We start from the raw sequence: 26,219 nt of genomic DNA, 5'->3' as shown, positions 1-26,219 counted from the left end.
CTGCCAACGTATTCATTACGCAACTGTTGCGTTATCCTTTTGAGGCATTTGTTGTGCAAAGCCAGAGCATTTAATGTGCGTTTTAAGACACTCTGAAAAAATGCACGTAAAATTTACCGGGAAAAGTGACTGATTCTCATCCACCTTCTTTTCACGTAACTTTTGCCGATTTTTCGAAAGCCGACCTTGTGTCAGTGTGTTAGTGTCAATCAACCAGGTGTTGGTCAGGTAATTGTTACCTGATTTTCACGTACCTTTTTACGTGATATTTGGGTGAAACCATAAATAAAACGCATAAACCCCACATGATTTTCACGTACTTTTTACGTGTTATTCAGATGGAATCCACGTGATCTTTAAGTAAATAAAATACATGGCGCATATGACAAATAAAATTTATTTTAAATTTTCAACAAATAATTACATTCTCCGAATCGACATTTCCGACAGAAGAGAAACAGGATTGGCCGGAACGATTGTCAACCGTTCATCCGCAGCTGGTACCGGAGATGTTTTGCTCGAAACTACCTGTTGATGATTCCAATCGTTCCGGAAAGAATTCACCAATTGAAAATGATTTTGAAAAGATTTATATGTTTCTTTTGATAATATGAATATTATTCTGGCTACTTACATTGCGTGTTTTCCAATATTGAATTAGCTGGAGCAGCTCAGGAGTCCTTTGTCCGTCATATTGACTTTTTTGCATACTAAAAATTCACGTAAACATCGTTGTCGGAAACGTCAAACCACAGCCGCCCTAACACTAACAAAGTTAAAATAACACAAATACCAACGCGCTGTAACCATATACCGATTGTAGGTGAATTGACAGTGTACGTGAAGTTTAGGTGAAGTTACTAACGTCACGTAAAATTGCAGATTTTCTTAAGGTCAGTCACTTACGTGATTTTTCAGGTGGATTTTACGTGCGTATTTTTCAGAGTGGAGGACACAGCGGTTGATGTAAGCTTGTTGATATTATTCTTCAAAAACCAACTTCGTTTGCTAAAGGTTTTTGATCATTTCTGTTTTCTGTTTCAAAAAGAATCAATAGCAGTGTTATTTCCATATGCGAATTGAGCTGAATATTAAGGAAAGCTGAATATGAAAAGGTTAGGTCAAATCAGTGAATATTCAGTAATTGGATTGAGTAAACTCATCTGACACTGGGTGAGGGGATCGTGTGACATAAGATGAAAATAAAATGTATAACGGCCTGATTAATGTGTCATCAACAGAAATAAATCAGTTTTTCTCTGAGTACATCTACCTTTTTTGATAGCAGTAAGTCCAATTTTGTACCGCTCGTTTTAAACCACTTGTCAACCAAGTTCAGGTCTTTCAATTTGGACAGTGAAAACTTTTCGACATTGTTCGCCAATAATGGTAACGTTTCGCCCAAGGCCGTCTTCAGAAAAAAAACGACGTAATGATTCCGCCAGCTCATAAATCACACCAAACTGTTATTTTCGATGGTTTAATGTCCAATAAAGTAAATTTGGTGCGAAAATTGGTAATAGTATCTCTAATTATGGTTCCACTAGGTAACAGGCAAAACACATTTTTCACAGAGCACGTGTTTTGATAATAAACCTCTGAGATTTGCAATCGCTGTTCGTTCGTAGGTCTTTCCATGATCAAATAGGATAGTAAACAATTTTGACTTTGACAGATAACATCTTGAACTTTGCAGTTAGTAACTATTTTGATGTAGTCATAGTTTTTGAGATTTAACAAAACAAAATAGACACTACCGTGCTGGATCGAAATCCGTACACCTAAGCACATGATAATCTTCGACGGTCAATATAAAATCAAGCAATCACATATTGCTTTAAACTGACATGTTTAGTTATAGGTCTACTTATATTTTATCACTATTTTCCAGCAAAATGATTAAAATCACTCCGAAACTCGAAAAAATCATGTTTAAATAGAACATGTTTTGAATCGAAATCCGTACACAGTTTTGTGCCTGAATCAAAACCCGTACACTTTTGAATCGAAATCCGCACACACGCGATATAGACTGGATCAAAGTCCATACAACAATAAATCAAACTCCGTATAGATGAAGAAGTACAAAAATGAACATCTTTCATTTATAATTAATCTTTAAATTACCGAAAAAGTATATTTGAGGATCAACTGGCTCCTAAAGTTTCACACGGTTTTCAAATTTTTGATATCAGCTGAAATAGTACAATTTTCGTAGCGTTTCGTAGTAACCGGAACGCCGGAACCTCTCGAAGCTTCCCGGTACGACTTTCCCTTGCGCACCTCAGTCACAGCTCGTTTAAAATTGTTTGCCGTATATGTATACTTGTTTTCTTCCGTTATATGCTGAAAACAAGAAGAAAGTTCAACAATATATGCATGATACACACGCCGTACGGATTTCGATTCAAGCAAATAAAAAAAATCAAAATCCGTACGGCACAGTTTTTGTTGAATAAATACAACTTACACTATTGATTAGGCAATATACAGTTCGAAAATGAAAAATACTTACCTCTTCCATCAATTTTAAAAAGATTCACAGAGTAAAACACTTATATCCCACTTGAAAATCGTTTTTATCTGAAGAACGTTTCCTTAGTAAATCCTCTAACAATACAACGAAATGACAACTGAAACCGATACACGATTGATTTTTCATTTTTAATATTTTTATTTCATGGCCTACTGGTGCATAGTTCAATTTAACAGAAGGCCAACAACTCAACGGATATGTACATGTAACTATCATAAGAGTTTTCACTTTTATAATGCTTAAAACTGAAGGAAAACATCAAGGTGTACGGAAATGAGTTAAAATTTTGAGAGCATAAATCTTATATTTTGTTTATGTAAACCAAAAATGTTTTTTGAAATTTTTATTATGGGTAAATTTATTCTAAACCAGTTTTTTTATTTACATGTTCAATAATTATCCATTGTGTAAGAAATTTCATCGCGACGTATCCATGATATATTTATTACTGTTATTTTCTATGTAACTGCAGAACAATATATTCAAATAGAAAAAATATATTTTGCGTACATCGAATACACATCAACAATAGACGAGAAAAAACTCGGATATTCAAAATTAGAAATGGCTACCCAATTCATGTTTCAACAACATAACTTTTTTGCCCTATTCACTGGAAAACTTGAGTCTCTAGAGACGCCGTGTATAGAAAAAGGTTATCCTCAGAGTGGCTACCGTGTCGGTAGTGTATGGCCTAATACTAAAGGAAACTACAAAAAAGGACGTAACAACGTTACAAAAACTGCACCGAAAAATTACGCACATAAATACGAACGTACGTGTCAGTTAAATTTTTCTTGAATCTATTTTGTTTGATCGGATTACATTTGACCTGGATCACGATCAGATTAACCGAGTCACGATAAATATAAATAAAACTTCAAACAGTTCAATTAGGCAAATGTGGCTCTGATTGATTTCGGGTCGCTATTCTTGCTGCCCGACGATCTACCTTCTCCGAATTATCTATTTATAGCGAAATCCTTCACTAATTTCCCTTTTCGGATACCGGTCTATTTATAACGCCAAAGCAGCAAAGTAAAACTCCAGCTCTACGTCGAAGTCGGCCGTACGCCGCACCGCATCGCGCCCGCCAGAGCATACTCGACCGTCTGTCCTCCTACTACACCCAATCTGCCCACCGGAACGGGAGCCGAAGGCAACGACAGGCATCTGAACCACCTTCAATTACGGTCGGTATCATTTATTTTTCCTGACCTACTGACTAAAGCGTTGGTTCGGGAAGGTTGGTTCTTTATTCGCACTGCCGCTGTCTTGCAATTTATTTCACCGCTTGGCCGTCGTCTATTCAGTCGCTCTGACTCTCCAAGCAGAAGTGTTCATCAGTTATGCTTCAGCGCGTGCTTCGCTTATCCCTGCCGGCTTGTGGTCGGAACTGTTCGGTTTGTTGTTATGCTGCAAAGCGCGCGCGCTCGGTTATGTCGTGCAACATTTTCGTAGTGATCGTGTGCCGAACGGGGGGTCCCCGGCAGTGCAGCATTGCGAACACAAGTGTTCACCTCAAGGTGAAGGATGTTTCGATTCTCGTATGTTTTTTTTTATCATTTATTTTATTATGCTGGGGAGTGTGTGCGTCTATGCTAGAGTAACATTCTGCCGGCAGGAGAAGTGTTTTCAGTCGAACGTTGGACATCGGAATAAGCGGATGTATTTTTGTGATCCGTTTGCACTCGTCAAGCAGTGAGTTGTTGGGGATATTTCGTGTGGCAGGAAAGTGACTTTCGGCTTGTTTGAATTTCGGCCAACTGAGCACAGGTCATTTCGGCCCTATTTAATTGCGGTGTGTCACGTCTCGTATTATTGAGTGGCGGAGAATTTCGCAGAAAGTTATCCGCTACTGTTGCTGAACAGATGTGGGAATTGAAGTATTGGTGATTTAAAACTTCACTTCGTCCTGTGATACTTTTTTGCACCGGCTTCAGGGCAACACAAAACGACTGAAGTGTTCCATGTAAGTGTCGTGCCGGTGGCCATTTAAATACTGCCGCAAGCACACTCAAGGAAAACCTTCAACTCCCAGCTGTTTCGAGTCGCGTTCTTTGTCAGACTGTGAACTCGTTTGGTAGTGTAGTCAGTTGATGCGAGAAAATAACCCGGGAAATGTGAAAAGCAACGGATAAAATCGGTATCAAAAAAAAATTCTCTCGCTTGTGTATCATTGGTGTCGATGGAAACGGCTGAAATAACAGTGTGTATCGGTGAAAATTTGTTTTGATAAATTGGAGTGTGCAGGTTTTGGCTGCCACGGTTGGTATTCTAGTTCGTATCCAGTAGTCTATACCACCAACGGCTGTGAGTACCTGTGGAAATGATAAAATTAGAATGGCATCAAATTGTAACAACAAAGTGAACAACAATTGAAGCAGCAAATTTTGGTTTCGTTTCTATTGGAACGAATCACGCAAATTCAGTGAGTGTGAGTAAGTGTGAATTGTAGCTTGTGTAGTAAAAATAGCTTGCGTGAGCTCACGCCGCCGCGGGCAAGACAAGTGATGTTTATTCAATTTCCATCGCACGTGTGTGTCATCATCGCATCGGTATAGGAGATCTCGAGCCGTACACACCGGGCTCCGTGCGTGCCGAAAGGCAACCTTCCATAATCCCACAAATTCGCAGCCACCTGAGGACTCCCTCAAAAGCCGGGAAAGTGTTTCCGTTCTTCGTACCTACTACCATCGACGGAGCCGGCGCCTGTGGAAGCAGAATGGCAATCATGGATAAATTTAGCGCCATAAAAATTGGATTATTCTGTTTACTTTTTGGAGGTGAGATATGGAAATTTTTTGTACATTCCGCTTGAGCGCACTGGAATTGTAAATTATTCGCGTGAATAACACTTACTCTGTTTGAATATATTTAATGAAAATAAATATATCATCTAAATTACGCGCCCGCCAAGCGTATCTATTTGCTTTGGCTGTTTGAAAGAAATTTTATCGCATCTTTGCATAGATTGGAAAATATGGATGAGCTTGTACTTTCATTCGAGAATGAATCCTACTGACAAGCGAAAGCATTTTATTCCATATTATCGTATGAGCACCTGTTATGGTTATACTACTCTTGTGGTGATATGTTCATCTGCTATTTTTATAACAAAAGATATTTCACATGCATGTAACCATTGTCAAGCATTTGGTTTTTATAGTGTTATTTAGCAGTAAAATCAAAACTTTTCGTCTAAGAAATATAACTGCAGTACTTGAAACGCATGTCTCTATAATTGTATTGTGCTTGAAATTTGTAATCTATTTGTAATTGCACATAAAGCAAAGCCTTGGTGCTACATTCCGATTCTGAGTTCGACCTTTAGTTTATGAAACACAGACTTCGCGGCCAACTGTTAAGTGTACAAAACAATAGCGGGCCGAACCGAAACTGGAACCTACAGCGACTGGCTTTTTAGGTCAGCATCCCACCTCAAGACTTGGTGGAAAGACGTAATTGCCAGTGAAAAAAATAATATTTACAATGCTATGTGGTTGAACTGGTAGAACTGCAATGTAGTCATTTATTTAATTACGAAACGTGGTCTACTATCTTCATTACAAAAGGGGGGGTCTGCGCAAGATTAGAGAATCCGTTTTGATGTTGGATTCTACAATACCTCGATGACTACAGATGACACGGTTTAAACCTCTCCATATGACATCATTCGACAAATTGAATATTTTCGAGCTAAAATGAAATTCAATGGCATTTCCATCATTTGGCAATACTTTTATGAACCCCAATAGATGCCGCTTGAAAGACGAAAGCACATCACAAGTTCCTTCACTTTTTACGTGAACGCAGTAGCTATCCAAAGTTGAAAAAAGTCAAATTTTTAGGTGAATTCTGGGCTGATTCGAGTTAAGGTTGACTGGAGTGGTTGTTGTCTGAAATAGTTTTGTGACGGAAAGAAACGGTATATATATATTAGGGTGGGGAATCGTTATATGGAAAAAAACGAAACTTGAGAGCAGAAAGCCAGAACCAAGTTTTTTTTTGTTCTATTTGGAGCCTCAAACAACCCTAGACTTACCGGAAGTCGATTGGTTTAGTCTCCGCTTGACGCATTGCATTTCAAATTTATATTATTTATATTTATTTTTATGGAAAAGCCAACGTTTTTACATTTTTCATTCTAAAGAGCTCAAAGTGGCTCAAACCATACGTTTTATGACTTCAAATGGTAGGTTTTTTGATGCCTAACAACTTTGCCGAAGACATCGAAGAGCTAGGGTGTTCCAAAAAATACTGAAGCAGTTCAAAGTTGAGTATGTCGAAGTTTATGTTGCAAATAATTTTTTCTGTCAATACTACCAGTGTACCTACCGGCGTTAGTCAGATTTCCATCAGAAGTAACCTCTGAAACACGTTGTAGATTCTACCTATGCCTAGAATATTGACCTGAATTTGTTTGTTTGATCCAGCTGAGTGTATAAACTCGTTACGACAGGTTATTTCTGATGGGAATCCTACTGGCGCCGGTACATTGGTAATGTTGTCAGAAAACAAGATTTTCTGCATTTAAATCGACACACTCAACTTTGAACAGCTATAGCTCTTCTTAGGGACATTCTAGCCCTTCTGCCTGTGTTATGCAAAGTTGTTAGGCATCTAAAATACTATACTTTAACATAATGTAGTGCATTTTTAGAGCTTTGTTGAGCTCTCTAAAAAGCTAAATGCAAAAAAGTAGGTTTTCCCATATGAATTTTCACACTAATTTGAAATGCAATGCGCAAAGCGGAGACAAAACCAATCGACTTCCGGTAAGTTTAGGGTTGTTTGGGGCCCCAAAAGGAACCAAAAAAATTGTCACCGTGGTAAGCAATGGATTTTTATACTTTTACTCTTCTTTTTATGCTCACTTCTGTTATTCTTTACACAGCCTCGCTGGTTTCTTGTCGGATATTGCATCTTTGCGACCATTTTTTTGATATTTTGTGACATATGCCAATTTGCAGTCTTGCTAAGTTAGTATAATGTGTCACTATTGGAAGTGGTCGTCATGATATGACCAGCAACATTAATCTACGTAAGATGGTGTGTTCCTCCAGATTTCGAGGGGGTTTTATAGCCTTTTATCAAAGAATTCAGTTTTTTGTTAAAAATTGAAGGTTACAGTATTTTGCGACTCATACAAACGTTCGGTGTGATGAACCACTTTGATTGCCTACCAATAAAAGTATTTGTCCAGTTGGATTTCACCTCCGAAAAACTACAAAGCTTTTAGGTACATTGTGTAAAGAAGCTACAGGAGAGTTTCGGTCCTTAGAATTGATTAGATGATTCTAGTCCTGCTAATTCTTCGGCAATTTCGTTTCCATCGATTCCACAGTGACCAGGAACCCAATATAAATTTACTTGATTATTGCAACTCATTGTTTGAAGCTATTGAATACGCGCCCAAACGAGTTCCGATGTGCATGTCGCAGATTTCAAAGCATTTAATGCTGCTCTACTGTTGTTGACTAATGCTTGGATTACTCAACTTGGAAGACAATTGGTCATTTGCCCATTAGAAGTGATAAGTCTATTTCTGGGTTAGTTACCCATGCTCCACTCGATTGTTCATTCTTGAAGCATCTGTGCAAAAAACTATTGATCCTGTACGGAGATCAGAGCCATCGCGTTCCATAGCATCACACTTAGTTTCAAATAGGTATAAAAAATATTCTTTTAAAAATTGTATATTTCCGTCATCCCGTTTCCTGTGTTGTTTTGTTTTTCTCTCTGTGAACTCATCACTCCGACCAAATTTGATCTATTTTACCCAGGTGTTTTCTGTACTCCGCACTTTATATTGTTGGTAGTTCACAATTGAAGGAAGCGACACGATTATCATTGATATCCGTGCTTGTGTTTGAGGTTTTTTGTGGGTTTCAAAAAAACTACTGCCTCGAGCATCTTTCCATATTACCAATGTCGTCTAGAGACTCACCTTACGTTTTTTTCCTGTAAGGACTTTATCACTGCGACCAGAATCGTTCAACTGTTGTGAGATATGCCCGTGTGTGTGCTTTATTTCGCACTGTTATTATTAGCAATATCCTTGTTGAGCAACTGCGTGACCTTGCGTGACCTTGCGGTAACGCAGCTCCCCCTTACGTTCCTTTCTGGCCAGATTTATTTTGAGTGAGACTTATTATGTCAAGAGGAAGGAGTCATATCGAAACCTCGTTCCCTGTGCCTTGAAGAAAAATTATATTCCTCTGGTCAGTTTTACTATAAAAAGAACTTATTTTGTCAAGAGGAAGAAGTTTTATCCTTCTGCTAATATCGCATCACAATCACAATTCGCTTAAGATGCCTAATGCTTAATTTCTGGTCAGTTTCATTATAAGATGATCTTATCCAAACGTTCTTCCAGCCAATATCGCATCATAATCACATCATCTTTGAAAAGAACCTAATATACGTTACTCAGAGCAGCTTTATTATCGAAGGGTTGTTCACGTTTGTTAGGTGGAAAGTCAACAGAGATACTTTTGAATTCGGCTTGAAGAAAGGGCATTTGTTGGGAAGCCCCATGTTGAAGTCCTTCGGCAACCAAAATGGCCTGATTCTGCTAAGATACGAACCGAAGACACCTAGCTTGTCAGAGCGAACTCTGCAACCACACTGCTACGGAGTCTCCCTTCGGTGTTAGTTAATAGAGGACTGACACGAACAATTTTTCGGATAAGAATTTAAAGGTCGTTTGATCTTTAAAGCACTTCTTACGGCTTCTTATTAAAATAAATATAAAATAAATTAATAGATAAATTGATGTAGTGAAAGTTAAAAAGTGCACTTGTTACTGAGAGAGACGCTAGCCGTTGAAGTTTTCACCATCTCATTCTGGGAATGTTTCTCTCCTTTGTTTTTTGTCACCAGACCATGGGTAAGCATGGGTAATTTTGGTTCTCACAATAGCCGAATAAATTCAATAGATTATATTCGGTTTTAATTTCTATTGTTTACTCTGAGTTTTTTGACGTAGGACTACGTCTAACCGCACTATATCGAGAAACATTCTGTGGAAAACTGAAACCAAGGTGTAACGTTGGAATGAAAGATTTCAAACGGTGATATATATGTAACCACATGACGGATCATAGTAATCAATATGCCGTTGGAATGATAAAATGATGGACAATTTTGTGATTCTTCATATATCATGGTTACTTGATTGTTAAACAGTGAAAATTGATGAAATATTTCAAGGTCGTATTTTCACGAACAATGTACCAATCACATGCGAGCACGCCTGGCACAGACTTCATGAGTGGATACCAATTACCTGCTATGACAACCTCTACATCAGTGGCAAAAAAAATTGACAGAACCTCCCCGTCCCAACAGGTCAACTAATATTTGCTTCTATGAACCTAGACTATTTTGATGTCTTGAAAGTGAAGCTTTTTCGGAAAGTTCGTAACAACCTCCTTTATCAGACAATTGAACGATCTGCTGTGAGAATGTTACCAAAACTGATGTCTTGAAGGAAAACATGCTGGCACAGGCAATAGTACTGCACCGAGCCATGTATGAGAAGACGGTCGCTCGTCGTCAGTGCAGTAGCACTCGATTGCCATTTGTGTGCAGTCAAGCCAAGTGGAAACAATGTAGCTGCTGTCGACGTACAGTGGTGCGTGTTCGCACTACGTTGTGCGGCCGAGGATAAAATAATTCTGTACGCAAGAGTATATCACGATGTTGGATGTTGCATCCAATATGTGATTACAACTGAATGGATTTTGACCACCAATGCTCTGATCGAACGACGAAGGTTGCCAAAGCTTGTGATACAATAACTGTCATATTATTGAATAGTAGATTAGTAAAAAGTTCTGTTGAAATTCACTTTTTCTAGTTCAGTTTCGCAGATGTTTTCTCATCGTTTTAAAGTAGTTATTGTATTACTACCCCTGAACAGATATCGAACACCGATGTCTTAATCGACAAGTAGAATATTGCGAAAGATTGTAATATTATAATAATTAAAATATCTTTTCAACAAAAGTTGGGTTAAAAATCGAGTAGATGGCATTTGAACTGCAACCGTAGTGATTTTCATATCCATTAAAAAAGAAGAAAAAGAAAAAAGAATGTTAACATGTTCATAAATTTCAATGTCAATTTCAAAATTTTTTCTAAATCTAGATTTTCCACTTAAAATTACAACTCTTTATCGTTACTTTTCCAACTAATTTGTAAATACAGGATTTTTCTATGTGACATCTTTGCTAAACAGTTGTAAGAAACTGACAATGATGCTGCTTTGGAATCGGTGAGTGAGCTATCTTTCACAAGCGCAATTAGAGAAGAAAGGAAATTTACTTCCTACTAAATCGTTCTTAAATAAGACCTATATAAAAAATTACCTTTCCGCGTGTTGAAGAAAATTGACTGCATTAGAATGAAAGGTGTTCATTAATGTTAAAAACAGTATTTTTTTTCTTTTCAAATAGAGGTCTGCAAATAAATAATCAGCATTTTCTCAGTTGTCAAAATCGGACCATGTTAAAAATAAACGCTTTTCTTTTTATGACTTTCTGGTGGCATATGACCTCAGCAATATGTGGCCACCAATGAACTAGTTATAGAATTTTCAATCGTAAGAGGTGTCGCTTGATGGATTTAGACTCAAAAATCTGGAAGTATCCGGGACGCAAAGGGGACAGGTCCGCATGAAGCCTTTAACGACCTAGACACTTGATATGACTCTTCCGAGTAATTAGAGGTATAGCACGGTACTAAGTACTGCTTTGATCATGTCTATTATATTACCGGAGCTTGTTCCGGTCATATCTCCAGAACCGTCTTGCTGATTCCGGTATTCTGTTTCGGCAACATAATGGACAAAATGCCTTTCTTTTGGTGGTTGTTGAGCTTGAATTGGTTAAAAGCAAAACAAGAAAACTATAAATTATGATTAAACATAACCGCTCGTGTTGGGCTTATGTGTGCCAAAGTCGAACCGTACCAGAATTGAACCGTGCCGAACAGAGTCTTAATTCTCAAAATGAAATATAAAACTATCGTAGTCCTACGTCAAACATGCGGTCGTATCTTGGATACTACCTCGTACTATTTTTTACATATTCACAAAGTATTTGTAGCTTTTCTTATTGCCTACTCTAGATGTATATTTTAGTTGAGTTTTATTGTCAAGGAAAACTCCAAGCTATTTGACGTTGTCTGAGAGTTCCAAGAATTCACTTTTTTAATTTATTTCTTTTTGTAAATGGAACGACATTAGAATTTGGAGGATCTATATTTAAACCTTCTCTATCGCACAACGAAGAAACAATGTTTAAGACAATTTGCATTCGGTAAGCGATAACAGCATCATACTTGCGAACAATTATGATCATATCATTGACGACATCCAACTTTTTCAAAGTTTTTATCCAGCCATTTTTCGCGTAAATCATCAATCATCAAAGACCACAGTAGAGGAGATATCACACCTCCTTGCGGGCACCTTTTTACTGCTGTTAAACTTATGTAAGGTTTGCTAATATTTTTTTTTTGATAACATCTCGCAAATACAAAAAAAAAAAAATGCTGTTGTCGAAACCACTTTTTTCATAAACTCAGTCACTGCTATTTATATATCTAGTAATGCCGGGAGTGAAATATCTAATGCCTAACATTTATCCTTTTAATTACATTGCTGCATGGCATGTTTTCGGTTTTTTATGTTATGTGCTTTGATTACGTACAGTAATTTTTTGCAAGAATTTCGATGTATATTTGTGAAGAAAAAGAGTTTGTGCTGATCCAAGATATTTTGATCAAGACAATTACCACGGTGACATAAAAACACAAACCTTCTTTCCCACTGCAGTCGTGGCGTTGCTGAAATAAACTCGGTCTGCTTGTTCAGTCGAAGATCGCCTCCGTTGCTTCTATTATAGCGTGTATACCTGTTAAAATTCCTGCCGGAGTGCCTTTGCTTTCTCGAGGGTACTCGAGAATAGTAATAGACAAATATTTAGACACTTTGATGCTTATGGTGGTGAATTGTATATGCGCGCGCTGCTCGTGTAGGCCCGCAGGGTCTGACAAAGAAGATACTTATCGTTCGTATTCGCATTAAGTTAACTTCGCACAAAAAACTGTCCGACTCAGTCATATACCACGGTGACATAACCCTTCCTTTCGGTTGCAGTCGTGGAGATGCATAGCTAAGCTCAGTCTCCGACAAGAACAACTGTTATACCTTTTTCATTAAAACATTATTTCTCACCCTTACGATCGTAAGGACGTGGCCGGCGCCGTTATTGATCCATACAAAGATGTAGCTACTGCATAGTTGTACACTGTAGATGGCAAACTAATTCCAAGTCGCCATATACGTGATTCCTTGTGCAACTTCACTAGCTCAGCTCGATTACGGAAGAATAACTACGAAATGTGCGCTCGTCAAGGTCAAGCTCAAGCAAACTCCAAAAAATCTTGGTCAAGATCATGGTAATGCCACCTCTTGGAAGGAAACTGGGAAGAGGTTTTTAAGTTTTTGTGCATCTCGAAAACAAACAATACACAAAATTGATTTTTGCACAGACGAGACAGACTTGCTATCCTCTTCAATGTGGGAAAAGAGCGGAGTTAAAATACATCGCCCACTTCTTCTCCAGCATAAGCACTGCATGTAGCAATTTTTGACACCACTCTTTTTTCTTCTACTTTGCGCTGTGCTTCTGCCGCTCGTAGAAAAAATTAACTCACTTGCTGCATACAGCCGAGCGAAACAAGAGTGGTGAATCACTTTAGTGAGAATACACAAAAGTACATTGCAATGTGCACTGCTGATATAATACAGCAGAAACAACTTGAGTTTTCTCGTAAAAGAATGTAATGTGGAGTGGCGCCATGATTTTTTTTCAGTTTCGAGATGCAAAGCAAACGCGATCCTCTCATTCGATGTATGTTCAAGAAACTCACTATGAAAGCACCGCAGTGTATTGTGTAGTTCTTGAGCGTATGAGAAAGCTCATGGATATTCTTCTATACGCTAGTGATTCTTTGAGGACAAACGACGAGCCTGATTTGAGGTATATATTTGAAGATTCGGATTACAGAATAAACATGTCTTCTGCGCTTGTAGGTGGGGTTTTTTTAAACAATTCTGTTTGTCGCAAAGTGGTGAGCTTTAAATTTAATATTCCTGGTAAATGGGAAAAAATCGACTCGAGTAAAACGATAATACACAAGGGGCCATCCACATACCACGTGGACAGATTTTTAACGATTATTAAACCCCCCCGTGGAATTCACGCGAATGTCAGAATTTACACGTTTTTTTCAAGCGGATTTCGAAATTTAGGCGGTTTTTTACTTCGCGGATTCCGGAATTTACTATGCTTGTGTATACTGTGAAAGCAGCGTAGCGTAAGCACGGTATATTTCGTAGATTGCAGACTGATGACTAACGCTTCCACTCGGATTGTATGAGGTACAATGTTTGGGAGTAACATTTAAACCAATCTGAGTTGAAGTTGGCCCGATAGTCATCATTGCTGGCCACGCCCATCTTTACCGTAGCTTGGGGATATTATAAAGGATATTGATGATGTAATACTTACTTATTGAGAGGCCACCGACTCAGTGACACTCTCGTAAGTTCTACGGAGTTGGATTAAGGGGTTTAGATTGTTGACGCAAAAACTATCTATCAAAATTGAAAAACTGGCAAAATTTCATGCATCCAAAGCTCTTAAAGTATGTAAAAATGCAAACATGCACTTGAGCCAAAACATGTTCCTAAATTCGATCTCAAACCGCCAAACTTATCATAGTACAGTTGTTGTGTATTCATGTCACGCTGCTACAACCATTATTTATAATTATAAAAACTATTCAACTGCAACATTTAACCAAAAGCTTGAAAAATAGAAAAACAAAAGCTTACAGAAACTTTGTTCTGAAAAATTTCGGGAAAGCATCCAAACATATTGTCCCATATCGTAATGAGCAATGGTATGAAATTATATATTAAGTCAACTTTTTCTCGGCTTGCTCAAAATACTAACGGGACCGACCCGCCACGCGCGGTTAAACAGTTCAAAACATATATCACAAACACTCAAATTGCAATTCAAAGTAAATGGTGTTATTAAATACAATTCTACGAAATGTCAAAAGTTTTATTTTGTGTTGCGTCCTGCGCCTTAAACACGAATTGAAACAAAATTTCAACACATTATCGAAAAAGGCACTTGTCGATTACTGGAAACAAACGCGCAGCGCATAATTGAAAAAAAAAACGAGATTCATCGCACCCGGCAACCCAGCTTGGCAGCTTGGCAATAAAAAAATGTTCTACATGCCTAAGAAACTTCGTACGCCAAACAGATCATTCACGCATTTTCACATTCATACTCTTGCCAAAAGGGCAAGCCGAAACCCGCTATCAGCTACCACACAAAACCGAGAGCCTAAGCATTCTCAAAAAAAAAAAAAAAAAAAAAAAAAAATGAGACACAAAACTTATACTCATCCAGATCAATCTGATGATGGTGCTTTGTCGGTGATGGTATGCACACCGAGCAGCACCAAGCGACACCAAGCGACACCATAGCACAATGCTATCCAACTGCCATCTTCTTCGCTCACATCACCACGCAATTTTTGTACGTGCATAACACACCGCTAGCCAGAGCGAAACACCCAGTTAGCACTAACACTTGCACCACTTTCCTGGCTTTGCAATTTGGCAATTTTTGAGCGTGGATAAATTGGCCATTCCAACTCTAGAAACACTCGCATTTTCACTGATTCTTCATTATTACCGCGTTATGAAAACATCACTGATAACTTTTCTTCACTTTTCAGCAAATTTGTTTGCATAAATTACTTGAAATTCAATAACTTAACGGAGAGGTTTCAGAGCACGTACCATCAATCAGCCGTGCTGCCAACAACAACCAAAAATAGTATACTGTGAAAGCAGCAACCATTAATATGAATTTTGGAGGAAAAAGCATTTTTTCTTAGTCAGTATTTTGTCGCTACTGTTAATGTTTGACGTAAAACTACGTCTCTTAAGAAGTTCGGCTACTAGGGATGTAAAATGAAAATCTAAAACGGAAAATGTGAAAAATATGCCCCATTTCGAACGAAATTGTTAAACGATTTTAAATTTAACAACAAACTGTCCTTTCTAGGACAACCAATCAAACGAATAGAATATTTAATATTTTCTCGTTTTGCGCTAGAGTTAAAAGTAAAATTTTATTTTAATCTGTATGCACTCTGAATGTTTAAACTTGTTCGCGCATGTTCCATTTCTGTTCAGATGTCGTATTCAAACGTGCGAATTGAAATTCGGTAACACTTGAACTCCTTCTTTGCACAAAATTTAAAATAATTTCAATGCAACTAATGTAATAAATAACCTTATGTAGTTCTAGGTAAACCTTGCGCTCGTGGCTTTGCATACAACCCTTGTGATTTTTTGTCGGTATACAACAATATTCTTCCATACATATTGACTTATCGTTGTAGTTCTATGCCGCAATACGGTCTAATAATTTACACAACCTTGTTTAATTTTCGAATTAATTCATGTAGCAGCCGGGCAATTGAATACTTTGCACGCTCAGTTGTATGGTTTGGTAGCTTGAAGCGAATGCTGGCATGTTTGGCATCAAGCATCAGTGATAAGTTTCCTAAATCAATTCTAGTATAATAAAAAAATCAAAAACCATCTTTAAGAATATTGTAACTGTGGCAGCTAACTTTCGTCAATTTGTTGAACAGTTGTGTTCGCGAATTTTCGAAAACGATATTCCACTCTCCGGTAATTTTTTTATCAAATTAGGAGACAATAGCTGTCTGTCGTTGAATTCATGTGTCACCAATCATCATTGTCACTTGTCAAACCTCTGCAGTGTTTGTTTTTAAAATGTATTGAGCGACTTCTATTTTTGAGAATTCTATTAGGTGTACAACTAAGTTTTCGCTATTTGTGAATAGAGTGAATCAGCATTAAGAGCTGGTCGATTTTGACATAATCAAAACGTGATGGACTAATATCAGAAATATGGTAAACAAACATATGTTAGTCATTTTGCAATGCGGCTGAAGCGCATCGTGAGAATGAACAAGTTCACGGAAATGCTAGCCTTAGTGGAACAATGTGCCGTTATTGGTTCTGATGCTTCAAAAACGGTTCGCGTGAAAGGAGACCAGAAACCTTCGGAAATGCTGAACTGGAGGAATGGTTCGATGCGGATCTAAGCCAAACACAGGTACTAAAAATTACCCGTCAAGCTATTTCTAAGCCATTGCCTACTTTGGAAATAATTCAAAACCAAGAACTTGGTTTAAAAGGCCAAAAACTCAGTCGACTATACAGGCTGCGAAGGTTATGCTCTATATTTGGTGGGACTAGGTCGGTGTTATTTATTCCTCAATACGAGCAGAGGAACGAAAAAGTGACTCTGCCGCATGACAACATTCGGCCTCGTACTGTCAAAGTCGTTGAAACATGAACGTAACGCTATAATAGGAAGTTGCACCTCACTCGTTATATTTCCCAGATATTACACCGTTTGATTTTTAAACAGCGCACTCCAGCTATTTGAGGTAAAAGCTTGTTATAAAAATGGTGGTAATTATATAGCTACTGAAACAATGTGTGCGTATGTGATGAATCATCACAGCGCACAGGATCATCACTAATGATCCTGCCTGTGCGCTCGGATTGCATTCGCATCGCCAGATTACACACTAGCCGCCATTTCCACCTTTACTTAATAGACTGCGCTGCTTCGACTGTCGCTCAACTTCAAGCAGAGCTCCCAGTATTCTTGCTCAAATGCTAACCGGAGGAGAGTAAAAAGTTAAAACAACTCAATGCCTTAACTGACAATAATTAATGAAGTATGTTGAAGTGTACTTCAACATTGTTTCGTGCTACCGTAAGAACTAGGATTTTATAGTGGCTAGCTAAATTTTGAAAACAATTATTTCTGTACGCTAGCTCCAAGTAAAATGGCAACAATGCACATAGGAAAGCATCGCTTGCAATTTTAATTTCCATTTTCGTTCTTCATTCTAATAATCATTTCCGTTAATCTTTCAATATGTTCATATTCAAATAAGTTTGCTTCCGCAGTCGATCGTTTGTTCCAATGAGGATGATTTGGCAAGTTGACTCTAATCTCGAATTTGAATCCGCTGCCTACAAGAGCGCCTTAATGTTCCATTCCTGCTGCAAACCAAATCTAAATTGATTATGTTTATGATGATGGGGTAACAGTTTGCCTTACCCGGTTACCAGCCGAAAGCTGACTTGTACCAAGCCACAGCGTAGATGATGTGCGATCGGTACGATGATGAACGATGGCAGCATCATCCGTTGCCTTGCTTGTGTCGCTTGGCACAGATTTCCGCCACTGGCAGACGGCTGACGGGTGGACACAGCACTGTCAGGGTGGTGACGTAGTGATTTGTCGAGTTAGGAGGATACATATGCTGGCAGACAAGCAGGTTAGCAGTGTCGCTGTTTTGTACATTCGAAGATGTGTCTAAACGTGCATTACTTTTATTTAGTTGAATCATTTTGTGTACACCAGGAGGGATTTGGGGCGGGATGCTTCGGAGAGGTGAAACGAAGCTTGTAGCTTTATTGCTTGTTATTCTGTTTGGCAAATTTTTAAATCCAATTTGTTTGCTTGTGGAACATGTGCGCCCTGTTTATGAAAGCAGATGGCGTGCAGTTTTGCGTGTTGATTATAAGTGGGGTGAAAATTTTTTCGGTCTCTTTTTCTACAGAGCAATTCTTGCTAAAACCAGGCCACTGGTTGCACAAGGTTTTTCAAATTTGATATCGATGTGCTGGTTGGATACGATAATTTCTATGATGAAACTGTTTCATTATTGGACGTAGTCTCCATCATCTAGACTAATTTTTTTGTAGTGGTTTTCTAACATTTCGATGCCAGTTTTGTAGTACTGCGTAATAAAAGAAGCAGTGTAGCTTTAAGAGTAATACTTTGAGAACCAGTTAATAACATGTTATGTAACCCTATTTACGGTTGTTACAATCGGTAAACTCTAAATATTTTTGATTCGTCACACCATCTCTGTGTCAGGTTAAATACTTTTCCGCCCATGAAGCATACAGTAAAATCTAAGAGAACAGCAAAAATTTCAAAGTTTCTAAAAACTTTTCTATCCTTTGGCGACCAAGAAGTCTATTAATTCGAACAGCTGTAAAGCTCTTGCAGCAATTGTGCACACATATTCGTTGTACAACACTTTCTCTAGAACAGTCAAAACTCCATAGGAATAGAGTAATGCGGGAAACTTGATATATCAGCTATCTGATTACCGTTAATGCTACCGGCAAAACTCGCTTCAACCTCGCTGTCACTCGCTTAGCCTCAACTAAGAGATCCGGAGTGATTTGCGATAAGGGTGCAACTGGCAAAAGATAAACATTGGGGAATATCAGTTTGAAAATTTGCAAGTACATTTTCAAATCGTAATTTCAAAGGAAGTGACTAACATTAACATCAATACCAAAAATCGACGTAAAATAAACCTGGATTATAGTTTCCTAACAATACTACATTAAATTTGTGCGTTTATGGCTTAAATCTGCGCTTTTCTTCTAACCTTTTCCTAATGAGCCTCAAAGCGTTCTAACAACGAGATTCGCCCACCTCTATTTCGCCATAAAGCATTCTGACAACGAGATACGCCCATCTTTCTTTCGCCTTGTTTTAATTTTTTCTTCAGTTGCACCCCTTTAAATGCGCCTTTATTTTGAAAACAAAAGTTGATCCGCCCTTTACTGTCGCCTGTTTACGAAATATTTCGCAAATAAGCCCGTTGCTTAAAAACAATGTAAAGGGCCTAGTTCCAAAGTATCTTTTGTTTTGGGTAAACTGTTTTACCGCCCTTTACTAAAAGCTTGATTTAAATAATTTTATCGATTTATACAAAAGAAAGGATTCTTGCCATGAATTTTGTAAGTCTTTTCGAAATCAATAGTGTAATAAAACCATTTGTTTACATTTTGTTAGTTGCGCCCTAATCGCGAAACAATCCGGAGATGTTTGTGCAATGTCCACGGTCCATACAAAATTTATATTGGCAGTTGTCAACAGAGGGGTAGGGGGGGGGGGAGGTTAAAGTAATTCAAAATCTGTCCACGTGGACTGTGGATGGCCCCCCACAAAATAATATTTTATGCATTAAAGCGGGCAATGTATGCAGTTTGCGAGGATGCGAAAATGAACGGGAATAGAAGGTGGGACTTTTTAGGCTTAGAAAAAATTTTCGTTCATTTTCGCATCCTCGCAAACTGCATACATTGCCCGCTTTACTAAACTTAAAATGTAAGTCATATGAAAAAAATGCAGTGGCGTCGGGTCCACCTGTGCAACATGTGCACTGCACAGGTACCCTTTTCCCAAATATTTGTATTTGTATTTGTATTTGTATTTTGTGCAATTCATCTGATAAATAAAGTCTTAATGAATAAAATTAGTCTAATGTATATCCGAGCATATGCTATTATTGAAATATTATAACCTATAAAAACAAGTTAGCATACTAGCGAAACCTTTCTATTTAAAGCATCAAGCACTATGGTTTGATTTTCTTACTTCATTTTAGAAAAATTAACTTGAATAAATGTTTGGTGCACATGTGACGAAATCAGTCACGCGACGCCTCTGCAAAAATGAAATTAGTTCGTAAAGTAATTTTATGCAATGTTTTTTACTAGAACCGTATCAATTTAATCTCGGTTGAGAGCAACTGCTATTTTCTTAGTAATAAATCGCTAGCCATGTCACGTACATTTATTAAAGCTTTACTACAATAAATAAGTTTACTTGTGATATAGTTTTTGGTAAGAATAGAGAATTGCAAACATATGGAAAACGCGAGGTTTAAAACAGAAATTTTCTAGCGGAGAAAACCCTAAAACACGAAACTTTTCAGGAATATCCCTCAGTCTCCACTTTCAAGCAACGGATAATCAGGCCCACCACGCACACCATCACGTATTCATTTCACAGTTCAAGGCAAGGAAATGCTTTCAACAAGAATGCTAGAGCCGAAGCCCGAAAGTGCCCTGTTTGAGCCGGTTCCGCTAGCTGTTAGGTTTTGATGAAAAACGGCCTGATTACCTCTTTTCAATGCACCTGATGTTGTGATCGGTGAGATTCCTGAATAGAAGGTCACATTCATCGTCCCAATAAAGTACCACGCCGTCTGCTGGCAAGCACTATGGCAGACGATTTTAGTATCGTGCAGTATTATTTTCCCCGCTAGGATAGTGCTCATGGTCAGACCCAATTTCTGCATGAATTTATTGCCTTCTGACTAGCAGGTGCACTGTGTGCACCGTGAAAATTGACAAGAATGGTTTTGAGCATTCGGTTAAAGTTTTCAGTTAAGCTTCTCTTATACATCTTGATTATAATTGAATGATTCCAATTAGTTTTTGAATAGAATTGTCAGCTAATTGCCCTCGGCCTAGAGCAAAAATTAGCGAAAATACCGGCAGTGCAAATAACATAGTGTAACAAATCGCCTTGGCTTCTATGAATGATTTTTCGTGTATTTTGACGCAAAAACAAGTTTACCCGAGTTTGAGCACATTTCACCTTGAGGGGCAACAGTGGCGCCATTTTGAATTTTTGAGAAATCAAAAATTTTCGATATTTTTTCGACGCCATTTTGTTTCCTTTTGAACGCAATGCCTTCACAGAAGTGAATGAATGTCGGAGAATTGCATGCAATGATTACGGATACAAGTATTAGACTTTTATCCTCATGTTTACCTTCAATCAGCTGCGATTTCTGTGATTGAGCTGATCTATGTGAAGGATTTAGATACAAATCTTCACTGCGAAGCAATTGAAAATTCGCTAAGTGAACCATTCGAAGTAAGCCAACAAGCGAGGTTTTGACACACTGAGAAATCGGTCGCCTACGGGCTGATTTCTGTGAAGCATTAGATCATTTAATATGAGAACAACGCATAAATCATACTTCCTTGTTATCGCATCGTATTAAAATTTATCACATCCGTTCGAGACGAATCGGATCACCAACGATTGTTCGGTTTTCGAATCGTTTGTTGACGAAAAGATATTGAGCGTGAAGAAAAAGTAACCCTTAGTCGTTTATTTTATTACTTTTGTACATTATTTCCCTTTGAAATGTGAAGAAGAAATTGTTGCCCTAATAGAAGTCGCAATATTATCGCAGAGACTACACTGGCTATTCTTGATTCTATTTTTAAAACTATTCTAGAAATAGTACAGTTAAAATGATCACCAACGAGGTTGGAAGCCCTCAGGCAAGAGTTAAGTGGATTGTTCTGGAGGTACTCAGTTCTATGTAGAGGAAAAAAAGAGATCTTCGTAGTTGTCGGGGTGGAACAAAGAGTAAAGTTTCATGACGTAATTGAAGGCAGTCGCTCCTTCCGTCGAGTTTGTCGACAAAAAAAACATTATTCATATTCTCTGTCGCTTTGCTTCTAACGCTTCCAAATTGATCAATGCACAGCGAGCTGGATTTTCTGGAAGATAGAGAGGATCATGCCAAAATAAATTGTGCAATGCAAATCTAACGACAGCCTCTGTATGCATTAGATTTCGATGGCGTAAGAGTATGAAACGGAATCCAAATGGGAGCAGCGTATTCCAGAAGGCTATGAACAAGAGTGCAGTACAGTGTGTTCAGAGCATAGATATCCGTGAAATGCCAGGCGTGTACAGCATATGCCATAGATGATAACAATTCTACGTGATCGTTGAACCTCAGTTTTGAGTCCAGCGCAACCCCTTGGTTGGTGATGGAGAGTCCGTTACAACGGAGATGATTCTGTAATTGTGATTGACGGTAGTACAGCGACGAGAGAAGCAGATTATTCTACATTTCTAGACATTGTTTTTTCCCACATCACTATAGTAGATAGTCTGTATCACGTTGGAGAGCCAAAAAATCAAGAATGGAGGTGGTAATCCTGTGAATCTTTAGTAAACTTGACGAAGGGTTCGCATTTGTTGAAACAACATATTTGTGTAGTAGTTGAGGAGCGACGTTGGACAAATCCGTGTTTAAATTCCAACAGCAGCATACAGTACTCCATGAGTCAGTGTTCCGAAAGTCTTACTGATGCAGCATAGAAGCGAAATCTCTCGGTAATTTTTGACGTTATCACGATTGCTGAATCCATGGATAGGTGCAATAGAGGATCTAGAGTTGAAGTATTGCTATAGAAGCTGAATATGGTCGCGAAAGATTGCATCAACTTTTTCGTAGAATCTATTAGTAAATTCACTGAATCACCTGCCATACCGAGAAAGTCGTTTAAGAAGATAAGGGCACAGTTTTCAAAGTCAAACGCAGTAGGGGCATACCTGTTCGAACATGTCACAATCATACGGAATTAGGGTACAGCGTTGCTGAGATTTGACTGCTATGAGTGTACCACCTTCTCTGGTTAGATGACTTCAAGCCTCATTGCGGTCACACCGGAAGAATATTCTGGCTGAAGCCAACTTTCTGGACCACAGCGCCGTAGTCACAGCTCGAGAGACTTAAGATCGTGCGTTTCAGTGCGTAATCCTCATTCTGATAGAACGCAGTAAAAACCGAGTGCGAAGAAAGTCTTGTCTCGTGCGCCGGTGTAATCGTGGAGTAAATTCGTGAGTCAAGGAAATCGTATAATGGGCATTGATTGCTGGTAACGGAGGGCAAGTCAGAACACGAAGAAATACTAGCATAATGGTACTTTCCTGAAGTGGAATTTTGGATATCTGGTGGCTGGTGAACGGTGGTTGGAATGGTTCGACTGCGGCGAGGAGTTTGGGGCCATCCATGATGCCAACATCAATGCGCCCTGGTGTAACGAAGGGTGTTGAAGTGTCAGTTGAGTTGAGTTGAGATTCGTCGTCTCGTAGTCCTGTCATGTTGGCTGAGGTCAGTATGTGTTGAATGAATGATTGCAGTTTCCTTAGTCGGCACGTAGAACCATGGTGCTGATATCGGTGCGTCCGGGTAATGTAATTTGTGGCGAGCGTTTCATATAGCGATGAAGATTCAATGTACGAATTAGGAGTATTGGTTGTATTTAACTGGTTTTTTAAGCAGCTTCGTATTGTTACTTGTCTGTTTTATTGGCTCTTATCGGTGAAAATTAAATAAAACAGCGTTATTTCGCGTAACGCGTTTCGGTCTACTATTCTTCGACCATCATCAGACGCAAATGGCTGTGTGCAACCTATCGGTCTTGTCTGACTGTACTCCAGTCAGACAAGACCGATAGGTTGCACACAGCCATTTGCGTCTGATGATGGTCGAAGAATAGTAGACCGAAACGCGTTACGCGAAATAAAGCTGTTTTATTTAATTTTCACCGATAAGAGCCAATAAAACAGACAAGTAAACGTTTACGGTGATTAATCTAACCAAAATAGCTTCGTATTGTGCAAATTTTGGTAGGTAGCATTTCTTGCTGACACCTGCGCGCGTGTACGCCCTTCATTATATGGTTCACAACAATTCGCTATACTTTTCGTAGTTCTACGTCAAACCTGCGTTCGTGCAGCTAAGCAAATACTCTTTTACTTACTTTTTCTACTTATGCGATTTCCTTAACTACATTGTTTTTTTTCCACTGGCTTTCTATCATAGAAAGCATAGAAATTCTATGTGGCACGTTTCCTCCTGTTCTCGTAAATAGCGACTCCAGTATACTAGAAATTATTGATGTGTTTTTTGAGGTAGAACTACGTCTCTCAGGAAGTTCGGTTACATTGGGGTATAAAAACAACATCTAAAAACGAATCAGTGTAAAAATATGTCAAATTTCAAACGCTTATAAGTCGGTGAATTTCCTACGTTCTTTCGGCAATCGATTGGATAATCATCCGCACAAATCTAGAAACTTGTAATCTGATTATTCTAACTCTAATCCTGGCTTTTTCTAACTTACTTTACTTTACTTCTACGGCGACAGGCCGATTATCGATCCAATGCTGAATCCAGAATACGTCGCCATGTCACTCTATCTTGGGTTGCTATCCTCCAATATCCCTTAACACTTATTTCGCGGGCATTCTCGTCGACAGCAAACATCCAACGGGTGCGAGGCCTTCCTCGGAGTCGACGGCCTCTATCGGGATTTCTGCTAAATATAGTCTTCGCTGGTCGTTCTTCCGGCATTGTAGCTACATGCCCAGCCCACTGCAATCTGCCGTGTTTTATCCGCTTGACTATATCCACCGATTTGTACATGTTCATGATTTGTCATGGTTCATGCGTCTGCGCCAAACATCATTTTCTAGTTTGCCGCCAAGGTTGAACGCAAAACCCTACGCTCAAAAACACCAAGAGCTCGCCGATCGGCCTCCTTCAACGTCCATTCTTCATGGTCATAGCGGGCCAGAAGAATTACTGTTTTGTAGAGTGCAAGTTTAGTAGAGGTTTGCAGGCTGCGGGACCTCAGCTGGTTACATATGCCCTATTCTCGCAGCTTCCCTCCTGAGTGGTCCAAAGGCCTTCTCCACTGCTATACGGTTAATACCAATGATGTCGATATCGTTCGCAAAACCTAGAAGCATGTGAGACTTCGTAATGATGGTGCCGGTTTTTTGCACGCCAGCCTTCCGTATAGCATGTTGAACAATAATTTTTACAGCCCGTCTCCCTGCTTCAAACCATCTAACGTCACGGAAAAGTTCGATATCTCACCGGTTATCCTGACGCATGATGTAGAGCCTTCAAGGATGGCACGTATCAGCCTATTTAGTTTTGTTGGAAAACCATGTTCGAGCAGCTTTCGCTAATACGGTCGACAGAATATTATACCTAGTTAATCGAGAATGTACTCTTTGGACTATATAAGAGCCTGCATCTGGTCAATTTAATCGTTTTATTAGTGGTTGGCAACTAGGACGGTCCTAGCTAAGTAGCAGTGTGTAACAGCATTACCGGCAGCGAGTAGCAACAGCGGTAGGTGCAGCGGCACTTACTCTAGTAGAAAGCTGCCTTTGGGCGGTAGCGGCAGCATCAGCAGTAGGTGCACTTCCGCTAGGGAAAAGCGTTCTTATCTAATCTAATTAGTTGGTGGAATAAATAGCTACCAACTAATTAGATAAGATAAAACAAATAATGCAATGACAAATAATTAACGCGAAACCTTCAAAAATCGATATTTAATGTTTAAGAAACGAAAAACGGCAGACTAGTGTGTGAGTTTAAGGTTTTACGTTGCTAGTTAGTACATGTAATTATGTTAATTGATTATTTTAATCCGTAGTACCCCAAAGGTCGAAACGTCAGGTTGAACAAAATTTAGTCGTTTTGATTCCTCAAGACCGAGAAAGCCAACCTACCTCTGTAACGATTATTCCGGTCGACCTCCGCTACTATAGTATATGATTTTAAATTCACCAACAAATTGTCCTTCTGAGGACAAATTAAATTCTTATTTGAAGAGTTGATATTTTCTCATTCATTGATTACACTTCATTCAAAAAGTTAGAACGCTTTGACAAAGACGGTTGTAAATTCGAAATCATTTTCATGTCGCGGCTCAACCTGATTTTTCTTTTTCTTCAGCAATATGCAATACGCAACAGCAGCGTAATTAAAATGCGGCACCTTCTGCTATCTTCTTACATGCTGATACCACACTAAATCGCAT

The 26,219-nt window shown here is 38.7% G+C and overlaps 1 protein-coding gene across 7 annotated transcripts in view; it reads left to right on the top strand.

The window, feature by feature from the left end:
- The first annotated feature begins 3,916 nt into the window (after window positions 1–3,916).
- Window positions 3,917–26,219, top strand: part of LOC129720935 (uncharacterized) — a 233,423-nt gene continuing 211,120 nt past the window's right edge. Inside the window, exon 1 of one of the 7 annotated variants that reach the window (XM_055672864.1) lies at window positions 3,917–5,322. In XM_055672864.1, the coding sequence (XP_055528839.1) occupies window positions 5,262–5,322 (61 nt within the window). In that variant the 5' untranslated portion in view covers window positions 3,917–5,261. The remainder of the gene's footprint in view (window positions 5,323–26,219) is intronic. The other 6 variants (XM_055672865.1, XM_055672866.1, XM_055672867.1 and 3 more) reach the window with 6 other exon arrangements.

Source organism: Wyeomyia smithii, chromosome 2 (genome assembly GCF_029784165.1).
Source record: "Wyeomyia smithii strain HCP4-BCI-WySm-NY-G18 chromosome 2, ASM2978416v1, whole genome shotgun sequence".
NCBI classification, from domain to species: domain Eukaryota; kingdom Metazoa; phylum Arthropoda; class Insecta; order Diptera; family Culicidae; genus Wyeomyia; species Wyeomyia smithii.
The sequence above is the reverse complement of the archived record's forward strand: the minus strand, read 5'-3'. Positions and strand labels throughout refer to the sequence as shown.